Source organism: Sus scrofa, chromosome 2 (genome assembly GCF_054392235.1).
Source record: "Sus scrofa isolate SSC_HxYL_T2T_F1_AM1 chromosome 2, Sscrofa_HxYL_maternal_Yorkshire_Landrace_v2.0, whole genome shotgun sequence".
Classification (NCBI taxonomy): Eukaryota; Metazoa; Chordata; class Mammalia; order Artiodactyla; family Suidae; genus Sus; species Sus scrofa.
Genome location: NC_139384.1, coordinates 18,881,014 through 18,893,127, shown reverse-complemented (window position 1 = coordinate 18,893,127; position 12,114 = coordinate 18,881,014). Strand labels below are relative to the sequence as shown.

The 12,114-nt window shown below is 38.4% G+C and overlaps 1 protein-coding gene across 17 annotated transcripts in view; it reads right to left on the bottom strand.

Moving 5' to 3' along the window:
* The window catches only part of CKAP5 (cytoskeleton associated protein 5), a 112,989-nt gene that overhangs the window by 33,181 nt on the left and 67,694 nt on the right, over positions 1-12,114 (bottom strand). For all 17 annotated transcript variants that reach the window (XM_085011205.1, XM_013994362.3, XM_021085233.2 and 14 more), the window contains exons 19-25: positions 8,896-8,953; positions 8,685-8,810; positions 7,669-7,808; positions 7,354-7,528; positions 6,809-6,922; positions 4,332-4,460; positions 263-457 (exon numbers count right to left, since the gene is read on the bottom strand). In XM_085011205.1, the coding sequence (XP_084867331.1) occupies positions 263-457; positions 4,332-4,460; positions 6,809-6,922; positions 7,354-7,528; positions 7,669-7,808; positions 8,685-8,810; positions 8,896-8,953 (937 nt within the window). The remainder of the gene's footprint in view (positions 1-262; positions 458-4,331; positions 4,461-6,808; positions 6,923-7,353; positions 7,529-7,668; positions 7,809-8,684; positions 8,811-8,895; positions 8,954-12,114) is intronic.

Below are 12,114 nucleotides of genomic sequence, written 5' to 3'. Positions count from 1 at the left end.
TGAAATAGCAATGAAGTAAAGGGAGGTAACACACATTATGAAGTCACACTAAGATTAGCTGCCATTCTAGAAGGTCACAATTTTCACCCAGGCAAAGGCAGCAGATTCTTTAGAAGCTCTACACTACTAACTATTGTATTTTTGCTCTCACTGGGATTTCAACTTGAAACTCATAAGAGGTAATACGATCTTTTGCCTATATAAATTCACGTTCAATATCCTTCTAATGGCTTTCAACAGAAGCAACAACAAGCAGTAGTACTTTTAGTTTCCCAGTTGCCTTGGCCATTTTCTCATATCCTAAATGCATCATGAAGAATGGCAAGGCATCTTGGGCCTTCTTTCGCACATCTCCGTTGCGGTCCTCTAGGCAGGAGTAGAGGTGGGGAACACAAAGGATAAGGTCTGTGGGGGTGGAACGAAGAGTTGGTAGTTTCTCCGCCAGCCATCCCAGAAGCTGCCAAAAGAAATAAAGACCAGTTACATACTTCACATGGAAAACCGTTATTACTTATGATTTTAGGCTTGATGATTTCATCAATCAGTACCAAACAATGAATAAGTTCTTACACTACAAACTTCCAACATGAAAGCAGTCATTTCCACTGTTCAATGAGTAATAACTATGGAGTGATGACAATCATCTAAGACAAGGACAGTTTTTTGGACCATATTTGAGCACTGAGTTATACTGCTTTAACAGTTCTTAATGTATTTTAAAGATAAAAAACTTCCACTTCTTTTAATTCTAAGAACTGGTCAGCTACAAAAGACACTTATTTGATCAGAGGATGACAAGTTCCACCAGGACTTCTGCTTTCTGCTTTTACAAAGACTGCTTTTCTCTACACCTCTAAAATCACGTCTATATTTATTTTTTAATTGAAATAGTTATTGCAATGATTGTGGACTCACATGCAGTTATAAGAAATAATACAGAAATAATAACCCGATGAACTCTTTGTTTCCACCAACAGCAGCACTTTATGAAACTATACTGTAGTATCATAACCAGGGCACCGACATTGATACAATCCACTTCTCACATTGAGATCGCCCCAGTTTGACTTTTCTCATTTGTGTATGTGTATATTTAGTTCTGTACAATTTTATCATATGTGTTTATATACTTACCGCCACAGTCAAGATTTTGAGCATTTTCATCCCAAGGATCCCACATGTTGCTTCTTTTATAACCACACTCACATCCTTCTTCCTCCTTCCCCTCCCTAATACCCATTAATCTGTTATCCATTTCTAAAACATGAGATTTCAAAGTACATAAATTGAATTACATGGTATGAAAAGGAGTGGAATTAGCTTTTGTCATTCAGCAAAATTCCCTGGAGATTTATCTAACTTGTTGCATGTATCAATGATTCATTTCTTTTTGCTAAATAGTATTATTCCACGTGCAGATATGTAACAGTTTTGTTTAAACATTCACCTGTTGAAAGATATTTGGATTGTTTCCAGATTTTGGCTATTATGAATCAGTTGCTATGAATATTTCATACATAGGTTTTTGCGTAAACACAAATTTCCGTCTTTCTGAATAAATGCCCAAGATTTGCTGGGTCATAGAATAACTACTTGTTTAGTTTTATAAGAAGCTGCCAAACTCTTTTTTGGAGTGCCTATAACGTTTTATATATTCACCAAGAGAATGTTCACACATCCTTACCAGCTTTTGGTGTTATCACAGTTTTTTTACTTTGTTACTTCTGACAGTTGTTTGTCATATCTCATTATAGTTTTAATTTTCCATTTTGTTGATGGCTAATAATACTGAACACATTTAATGGGCTTATTTGCCATCCTTATATCCTTTTCAGTGAAATGTCTGTTTATGTCTTTTACCCAATTTGTAATTAGATTTGTTTCTTTTACTGTTGAGTTTTGAGAGTTCTTGATAGTCTTTTTTTGGCCACACCCATGGGATATGGAAGTTCCCAGCCTAGGGATCAAACCACGCCACAAGAGCGACCCAAGCCCCTGCAGTGACCATGATGAATCCTTAAACCACTATGCCACAAGAACCCTTTATTGGAGATAGAGTTTTCAAATATTTTTTCCCACTCTGTAGCTTGTCTTTTCATCTTCTTCATATGGGCTTTGCAGAGTAAGAGTTAATTATGATTAGGTCCAATTTATCAATTTTTCCTATGATGAACTGTGGTTTTGGTGTCAAGTCTAAGAATTCTTCCCCTGAAGAATTTCTAAATCCGAAGGTTTTCTCCTGTTACCTTTTAAAAGTTCTATAGTTTTCTGTTCTACATGAAAGCTAACAATGCATTTTGAATTAATTTTGGTGTAAGATGTGAGATTTAAGTCAAAGTTAATATTTTTGTCTATGGATGTCAATTGTTCCAGCATCACTTGTTGAAAAGGCCACACTTCCTCCACTGAATTAGCTTGGTAACTTTGTCAAAAATTAGTTGCTCCTATTTGTGTGGGTCTATTTCTGGGTTGCCTCTTTAGTTTTTTTTGGTCTATACTCCTCCTCCTACCCTCTGCTGTCACAATATCATGATTACGATAGCAATTTAGTAAGCCCTAATTTATGGTAGAGTGGCTCTTTCCATTTTTTTCTTTGCCATGATTGTTTTAGCTAGAATTTATTTTAATTTTAATTTTTAATTTATTTTTTGCTTTTTAGGGCTGAACCTGTGGCATATAGAAGTTGTTCCCAGGCTAGGGGTTGAATCGGAGCAACAGCTGCTGGCCTGTACCACAGTCACAGCAACGCAGGATCTAAGCTACGTCTGTGATCACCTACACCACAGCTCATTGCAGCGCTGGATCCTTAACCCACTGAGGAGGGCCAGGGATCAAATCTGCATCCTCAGGGATACTAATCAGATTCTTAATCCACTGAGCCACAACATGAACTCCCAGAAAATAAACTTTAAAATAACCTTGACTTTATCTATTAAAAAAATTGCTGGAATTTTGATAGAAATTAATTGTATAGATCAATATTGTACACATTAAATGTATAGAACCAACAGCTCTACTATGTTAAGCCTTCCAATCCACAAACATGGTGTATCTCTACATCCACTTGAGTCTTCCTTGAATGCTTTATCAGCATTTTGTAATTTTCAGTATTTGTTAAGTGTTAAGGATTTCATTTTCTTTGTAGCAACTGTAAATTGTACTGTGTTTTTAACTTTGGTTTGCATTATAAACCATTATAAAGAAATGTGGGAGTTCCTGTGGTAGCTCAGTGGTTAACAAATCCAACTAGGAACCATGAGGTGGCGGGTTCAATCCCTGGCCTTGCTCAGTGGGTTAAGGATCTGGCAATGCTGTGAGTTATGGTGTAGGTCGTAGACGCGACTCAGATCCTGCGTTGCTGTGGCTGTGCTGTAGGCCGGCGGCTAAAGCTCTGATTAGACTCCGAGCCTGCAAACCTCCATATGTCGAGGGAGTGGTCCTAGAAAAAGCAAAAAGCAAAAAGCAAAAAGCAAAAAAAAAAAAAAAAAAAAAAAGAAAAGAAAAAAAGAAATGTGACTGACTTTTGTTTACTTTGTGTCCTGCAATCTTACTGAACTTGCTTATTAGTTCTAGGAGTTTACACTACAGATTTCTTGGAACTTTCTATGTCATGTTATCTGCAATCAGGGATAGTTTTATTTATTCTTTTTCTAATCTGTATGCCTTTCATTTCTTTTTCTTGACTTATTACAGTGACCGGAACTTCCAGTTCCTTGCTGAGTAACAGTAGTGGAAGTGGACATCCTGGCTTTGTTCCTGGTCTCAGGGGAAAAGCATTCAGTCTTTCACCACTACATATATTATCATCTGGAGAGGGTTTTTGCAGATTTTTTTTTCTCTCCTTTAAATCAACTTGAAGTAATTATCTTCTATTACTAATTTAATGAGAGATTTTTATCATGAACAGGTATTGGATTTTCTCAAATGCTTCTTTTGTATCAACTGATATGATTACATGACTTTTCTTTAGCTTGTTAGTAGGGTGGATTATACTGACAGATTTTTGAAGGTTGAACTCTACATTTTTATGTCATGATGAAAACCTCTTATTTTACCATTTAAGAATTCAAGAAAAGAGAAAATGTCACAAAAGGCTAGTCCTTTAAAAAAGTTTTATTGTTAAAAAGCACATGAAAGGAAAAAGAAAGGGGAAAAAAAAAAAAGCAGCAGCAGCACACGAAAAAAAAAAAAAAAGCTCCAGGAATTTGGTTTCATTTTATTAGCTATTTTATAATGGAACTCATTCTATCCATATGTACATATTTATTATTTAGATCCAAACCTCTATGAAGGCAAAATCAGAGTAAAGACATCATATTTGTAGTACTAACCTCCTGCCTCAAGAAAGGATTTTCCTTTTTGAGCTCTTCAGAAAGATCTTCTCCCTCCAGCCATTCCTTCATTCCAGTTTGCTCTGCCCAAGCATTCACCGTTGCTAGGGCAGCAGCTCGAACATTGTTCTGAATAGAGGAGAGAATAAGTAAAGGTAACATCACTATGGTTTGGAGGTAGGAGTGAAAATCCTGTTACTTTGTGAACTTGAACAATGGAGGCTTTAAGCTCTAAAGTCCACATGAACATACTTGGAACATACTTCCTCTTCTCTGAAACAGAATGTATATCTATGCTTGTATTAAAACTCCAAAGTAAAGTAAAATAATGAAACTCCAAGTTGCAAAGATCCTATATTCAGTTAATTAAGCAAATAGGGGCCAGGACACAAAGTATCACGTTAGGGGAATGAACTCCTAGGTTTTGTTCCCTGAATCTCTGCGGTTTCTTAGGTCCATGGTTATCTGCTTAAGAAGATACTTCTATATGTTAGAGAACTCATAATAGTTGGACTGAAATGATTAATAATCTGACTGACGATTAATTTTTTTTTTCCTTTTTGTCTTTTTAGGGCCGCACCCATGGCATATGGAGGTTCCCAGGCTAGGGGTCGAATCAGAGCTGTAGCTGCTGGCCTACGCCAGAGCCACAGCAATGCATGATCCGAGCCATGTTTTTGACCTACATCACAGTTTATGGCAACGCCGGATCCTTAACCCACTGAGCAAGGCCAGGGATCGAACCTGTGTCTGTCCTCATGGATGCTAGTTGGGTTTGTTAAAGCTGAGCCACAACAGGAACTCCTGATTGAACAATTAATTTTTCATATTAATTCGCACTTATAGAGTAAGTACTGACATAAAAAATTAAAACAGTCCAATTCTTTGAATTAAATGAATTACCCCCAAATAAAAAGATATTCAAATATTCAATTTAAGGATGAATACAAAAGGCTTGCAGCTTTCTTTCCTTTTTTTTTTTTAGGGCCACACCTGTGGTATATGGAGGTTCCCAGGCTAGGGGTCTAATTGGAGCTGTTGCTACAAGCCTACACCAGAGCCCCAGCAACGTGGGATCTGAGCCGTCTCTGTGACCTACATCACAGGCCAGAGCAATGCTGGATCCTTAAACTACTAATTGAGGCCAGGGATCAAACCTGCATCCCCATGGATGCTAGTCGGGTTTGTTAACCACTGAGCCACAATGGGAATTCCAGGCTTGCAGCTTTAAACGAGACAAATTCCAGGATTGTGAAACTGCAAATATCTTAATGAAGTACTAGAAGATCCTGTGCTAGTAGCTGAGGGAAAAAGGTAAAAAATAAAATACACGAGGCAAAAATTGATATTTACTCACTCTTTATAACAATAAATATATATTTTTGGCCGTGCCCATAGCATGCAAAAATTCCTGGGCAAGGGATTGAACCTGCGCCAGAGCAGTGACCTAAGCCAGAGCAGTGACAACCTGGTAGGCCACCAGGGAACTTCCTTTACACTAATACATATATTTTTTTCTTTTTATGGCTGCATCCATCACATATGAAAGATCCCAGGTCAAGAGTCAAACTGGTCAGGGACCTATGCCACAGCCACAGCAACACTGGATGCAAGCCATAGCTTGCAGCAATGCTGGATCCTTAACCCACTGAGCGAGGCCTGGGACCAAACCTGCATCCTTGCAGAGACAGTGTTGGGTCCTTAACCCACTGAGCCACATCAGTAACTCCTATACCAATATTTTTAACAATGATATCATGGAGTTCCCATTGTGGTGCAGTGAAGACGAATCTGACTATGAGGTTGCAGATTCAATCCCTGGCCTTGCTCAGTGGGTTAAGGATCTGGCGTTGCCATAAGCTGTGGTGTAGGTCGCAGACTCTGGCTTGGATCTGGTGTTGCTGTGGCTGTGGTGTAGGCCAGCGGCTACAGCTCCAATTAGACCCCTAGCCTGGGAACCTCCATATGCTGCGGGTGTGGCCCTCAAAAAGACAAAAGACAAGAGACAAAACAAACAAACAAAAGACACACACACACACACGCGCACGCGCGCACGCACACACAAAAAAACAATGATATCATAATCATAATAGGAACCATTTTTGAGCGCATACTATATGAGACAGGTACAGGTATCCTATGTACAGACTCATAATTTAATTCTTATAGATTTAATTTTTATATAAATTTAATTTTAATATAAATTTAATTCTTATAGAATTAAATTTCGTAGATAAGAACTAAACCTCAAAGAAGATAAATAACTTATCTAAGGGTTACAAAACTAGTAAAGGGCACATCTGGTCACCTTAATACTGCTTGGGAGGTAAAAGTGCTTACTATTTTTCTCCTAACAGTCTCTTCTCTACAAAGTTCTTAAGTATGTACTCTTACATATATGAAAAGAATTATTTTTAGTCCAAGAACATGCCTGGCCTATTCCAGAATGGAGCTATGGTGAAAAGGCTCCAGTTTACCTTGCTGTCTCCAAGCACTGTGATGATAGGGATGCCTAAGTTCTTCACATGTTGCTTGATATTTGGGCCCATAGCTACCGCCAATTGCTGGAGGATATTCAAAGTCTGCTGCACCTGAGTGGGAAGAACCAACACTTTATGTTCAAACCACAGAAACTGTGTTCAGAGTTTTCCAAGTTTGCTGCTTTACAGTCAATGTAGCAGGAAGTTCCTGGCCTATTTAAAAGACAGGAAAATCAGCTTATTCTAATACTAATCAGCTTATGAATAATTTTTTAGGTGATGGCTTCTCCTTTTATCATTGGTTCATAAAAGTGGAATATTTGAATTTTAGACTAAAGATTGTAGAGTTTTATCATTTTAAAGTAAGGTAAAGCCTAGTTTAAGAAAATTCTGACATAAAAATACAAATTTAAGAATTAGAAATAAAGCCTGTGTATGTGTATTACAAATAGTTTAATTACTTTGCTCATGAAAGTTACTGAAAAGGAACCCCCTGCAGGGGGAGAGGGGAGAGAAAAAGAACAGGTATATGTTCCACATACCAAGATTTTATTTGAATCATTGAGTCGACCCTTCAAGGCAGTTGGAAGTTCACCTATGTTCGGTTGGATAAATTTTGCTTCATTGATAATACCTGCCACTTCATCTAGGCCTTCTTTCCTGATCTTCCAATTCTTGTCACCAATCTTAGACACTAACTCTGAAGTGATTTTATCACTGAAAAAAAGCAGAAGGCGGAATCCTTAATTCCAGATGCCTAAAAGAATAATGATGTCACAAAACTACTCTCGACTAAGAAACAGAAGATACCAGTAAGAATTAAGCATAATCCATCAAATAAATCATTAGCAACAAACCTGATTTCTGTCCTTGGCAAAAGATCCACAACATCATTGCCCCCATCATCTGGTTCATCTCCATCTTCTCCTTCATCTGTACCACTTGTGCTGTGTTTGGAAATCCCTCTGGTTGGAGCAGGTGGGTTCTGTCCCTGCATCTACACACAAATATGTCAGTGAGGCTAATGAACTAGATAAAGAATATGACAGCAAACAAGTTACAGAATGGTGCCTGGGTCAAACTTTCATATTCCTTCAGGATATTTAATATTCACACAGAGCATATTTTAATTCCTACTCAGAGTTCAAATCTGAGTAACAAACCTAGAATCTGACTTCTCAATCATAAAGCTGTCTTTTGACTTGTATGCCCAAGACAATATAGAGCAAGTCTGCCAAAACTTAGCAATTTTGATTAGAAAGTTTATTCAAGAAAAGCCAAGTTTCTTTTCTTTTTCTTTTTTTTAAATGTTAATGTTATATTTAGTGTAGTTTTTAGGTAACATATTCAAAATGTTTGTTATTCCAAAGCTACAAAGAATACAAAAAGGAAAATGTCCTATCCTATACTGTAGGTTTCTAGTTTTCTTCCTCAAAGACAAAATCATCGATTTCTTATGAACTTTTTCCAGGGATACTTTATACACATAAAAGAAAACACATACATATTCTTTGTATGTGTGTATGTGTGTGTGTGTGTTTTTAGGGGTGCACCCGCAGAACATGGAGGTTCCCCAGGCTAGGGGTCGAATTGGAGCTGTAGCCGATGGCCTACACCACAGCCACAGCAACACCAGATCTGAGCCTCGTCTGCAACCTACACCACAGCTCATGGCAACGCCAGATCCTTAACCCACTGAGCAAGGCCAGGGATTGAACCCGAATCCTCATGGATACTAGTTGGGTTCATAAACTGCTGAGTCAGGACGGGAACTCCAGAAAATACATACATATTCTTCACTCTAAAGGGTTAAAAGTTTAAATTTAACTAATATGAGCATTCTCAAGTCCACTATCATTTGTGGAATCTTTACCTTCTCAAATTCTGCATCTATCTGGGACAGAAGGGCAGGCTTCTCATCCTCAAAGAACATTCGCAAAGAGGGACCAACGTACAGATACATCACACCGAGCAAAGTAATGGCAGACGTCCTCACAGCCTAGCAGAACAAGAAGAACTTTTCAGATCAGAACAGAACCACAAAGGTGGCTGTACAGTTCCTATACATGCTGGTATGTACTCACTGGATTTGTTGCAGCAAGAGCTGTCTTCACATTGCTAATGAAAGCTTTCACATTTAATCTGGAAGGAATAACAGAATTTAAAACAAACAAATGAAACTCTCAAAATACTCACTGGAGTTTTGTAAAGCCAGACTCTAGAACCGGCTCCCTTTGGATACATTCCAAATCTCACACCCATCTCTCCAAATCTCACCCATCTCGAGTCTCACCCGTTCTTTTTCTAGACTCATTTAAAGTAAGCGTTAAATGCTATCTATATGCTAATTACTCCTAAATCCAGTGTTGATCTCTCTCCTGAACTCCAGATTCCTATATCTAACTGCCTTTGTGACATTTCCATTTTCGTGTCTAGTAAATGTCCTACATCTGTCAAAACCAAACCCCTGACTGTGCATAGCCCAAGCCCCAAACCTGTCCTTCCCACAGTCTTCCCTACATCAGTAAATAGCACTTCATTCTTCTGGTTGCTCAGGCCATCCTTGACTCCTCAGTCATCCTTGACTCCTCTCTCTCAAGCTCAATACTCTGTTTAATTCTATTTTTAATATATCGTAAATCATAAAACTTCCAAGTTAGGATTATTTTACTAGCCTACTAGTCTCCTTGCTTTTGCCCTTGATCCCCACTATCTGCTATCTCCAACTACAGTCTGAATAATTCTGTTACTCTTCTGCTCAAAACTCTCTAGTAGTTTCTAGTTTATTCAAAATTTTAGTTCCCATTATGGCTCAGCAGGTTAAGAATTCAACTTGTATCCAAGAGGATGTGGGTTCGATCCCTGGCCTCACTCAGTAGGTTAAGGATATAGCATTGCTGAAAGTTGTGGTACAGGTCAGAGACGTGGCTTGGATCTGGCATTGCTGTGGCTGTGGTGTAGGCTAGCAGCTGGAGCTCTGATTAGACCCCTAGCCTGGGAACTTGCATATGCCACAAGCGTGGCTGTAAAAAGAAAAAAAAAAAAAAAAAAAAAAAGAGGCCTTACACAATCTCCCCCCTACCCCATTCTTTCTTCAATTTTACCAATCCCTACCCCCTCATTCATTCCACTCCAGCTGCATTGTGAGGAACAATTACTCCATGCTATTTTAAAGCATATCACATGCGCTCCTACCACAGGGCTTCTGCACTTGCTGTTCCCTTGGTCTAGAATGTTTTTCTCCCAAATTGTTACTACAGCTAGCTCCCTCATGTCCTGAAGGTCTCTGCTCCAAAGTCATTGTTTAGGGAAGGATTCCTATCTACCCTATAGAAAATACCACTATTCCAACCACTCCAAGGTCATACCACCCAACCTTGCATCCTGCTTTATTTTTATTCCATTATTCTTACACTTCCTGACAATTACATCATCTTCCCTTTCTCAAATATAAGTCCCATGAAAGCAGGAATTTAATCCTGTCCATGGTGTACTCCCCATGGCCTGCAACAAATAACTGGACTATCACATGTACTCAATATGTAGTTGTTGAATAAATGAATAAATGAAAGGTCATTGATGAATTAAAAAGAGGAAAATACTCATGTGCTTTTATGTCATGCCAAGAGATTAGTTTTATATCAAAGACTATACAATTAAGAAGGGATTATAAAAATATCTTCAGCTATAGGAGGGCACCACAAATACTGACAAAACAAATAATTCTTTCCTTGAATGATACTTAAAAAAAAGAACCTCTAGAATATTACACTTTCATTTGGTAGAACTCAGAAGACTGTTGTGCAAGTGGCCTACTAAGAGGCATGTTGTGAAAAGCAACATGGCACAGAGAAAGGCAACATAGTACAGCAGTTAACAGTATTCTCTTTTGGAACCAGAATGCCTGGATTCAAATCATGGCTCTTCCATTCCTACCTGTGACCTGGGCAGATTGCTTAAGCTTTCTGTGCCCTAGTTTCCTCATCTATAAAAGGAGAGAACAGGAGTTCCCATCATGGCTCAGTGGAAATGAATCTAACATCATGAAGACACAGGTTCAAACCCTGGCCTCGCTCAGTGGGTTAAGGATCCGACATTGCTGTGAACTGTGGTGCAGGTCACAGACATGGCTTGGATCTGGCATAGCTGTGGCTGTGGCTCAGACCTGTGGCTACAGCTCTGATTTGATCCTTACCCTGGGAACCTCCATATTCCGCAGGTGTGGCCCTTAAAAAAAAAAAAAAAAAATGAAAAGAACAATATCTCACATGGTTTTTATAATTAAATCAAATGAATTATTATTTAGAAAGTGTCTGGCATGAAGTAAGCTCCATAAAATATTGTTAAATAAAATACAGCAGTCCCCCCTTATCTGCAGGGGATACGGACCAAGACCCCCAGTGGATACCTGAAACTGTGGATAGAATGAACCCTACATTTTCTCCTTAACTTTTTCAACTCTATCAGAAATGTGGCGGCAGCTACTCCACTGGCAAATGTAGCCTCTCCAGTAATTTTTATATTTTTCATTCCAAACTTACTTCTGAATCTGTGTAATCATTTTCACTTGCAATAAAGGGCTTAGTGTCACTTGCATCACAGGATCCCTTCTGAAGTTTTCATATAGTCTCCATGCTTTTGGGTGGAACATGTTGCCAACAATCAGAACACGTTTTCTGTTCATGTCTTCCATCCACAAATTTAATGCCTTTTCCATCTCAACTAAGCACTTATAATGTTTGCAGTTTAAGAGGCAACAGTGAAACTATTACAAATTTCTTTTTCCCTCACAATTTCACAGATAGAAGATTTGTTATTACTAGAGATTTTAGCAACCTCTGCATACGACTTTTTTCTTTCCTGAGTTGAGAACTTTCACTTTTTCACTTAAAGGAAGCACTTTACAGCTTCTTTTTGGCATATCTAAATTACCAGCATCTCTACTTTTGCACTTTGGGGCTATTATTAAGTAAGATGAGGGTGACTTGAATAGGAGTGCTGCAAAACCACAAGAGTCGATCTGGTAGAGGAGACAGCTACTCAGTGACTAGTGGGTGGGATACACTAGACAAAAGGATGATTCATATCCTAAGGAGGACAGAGTGAGATTCCGTCACACTACTCAGTACGGCCCACGTTTTAAAACTTATGAATTGTTTATCTGTGAAATTTCACATTTAATATTTTTTGACTGTGGATAACTGAAACTTTGGAAGGCAAAACCCAGATAAGGGGGGGACTACTACAAATAAATGTGTTCAATGTGCAAATAACTTTGGGAAAGAATGGGCTAAATAAGAATC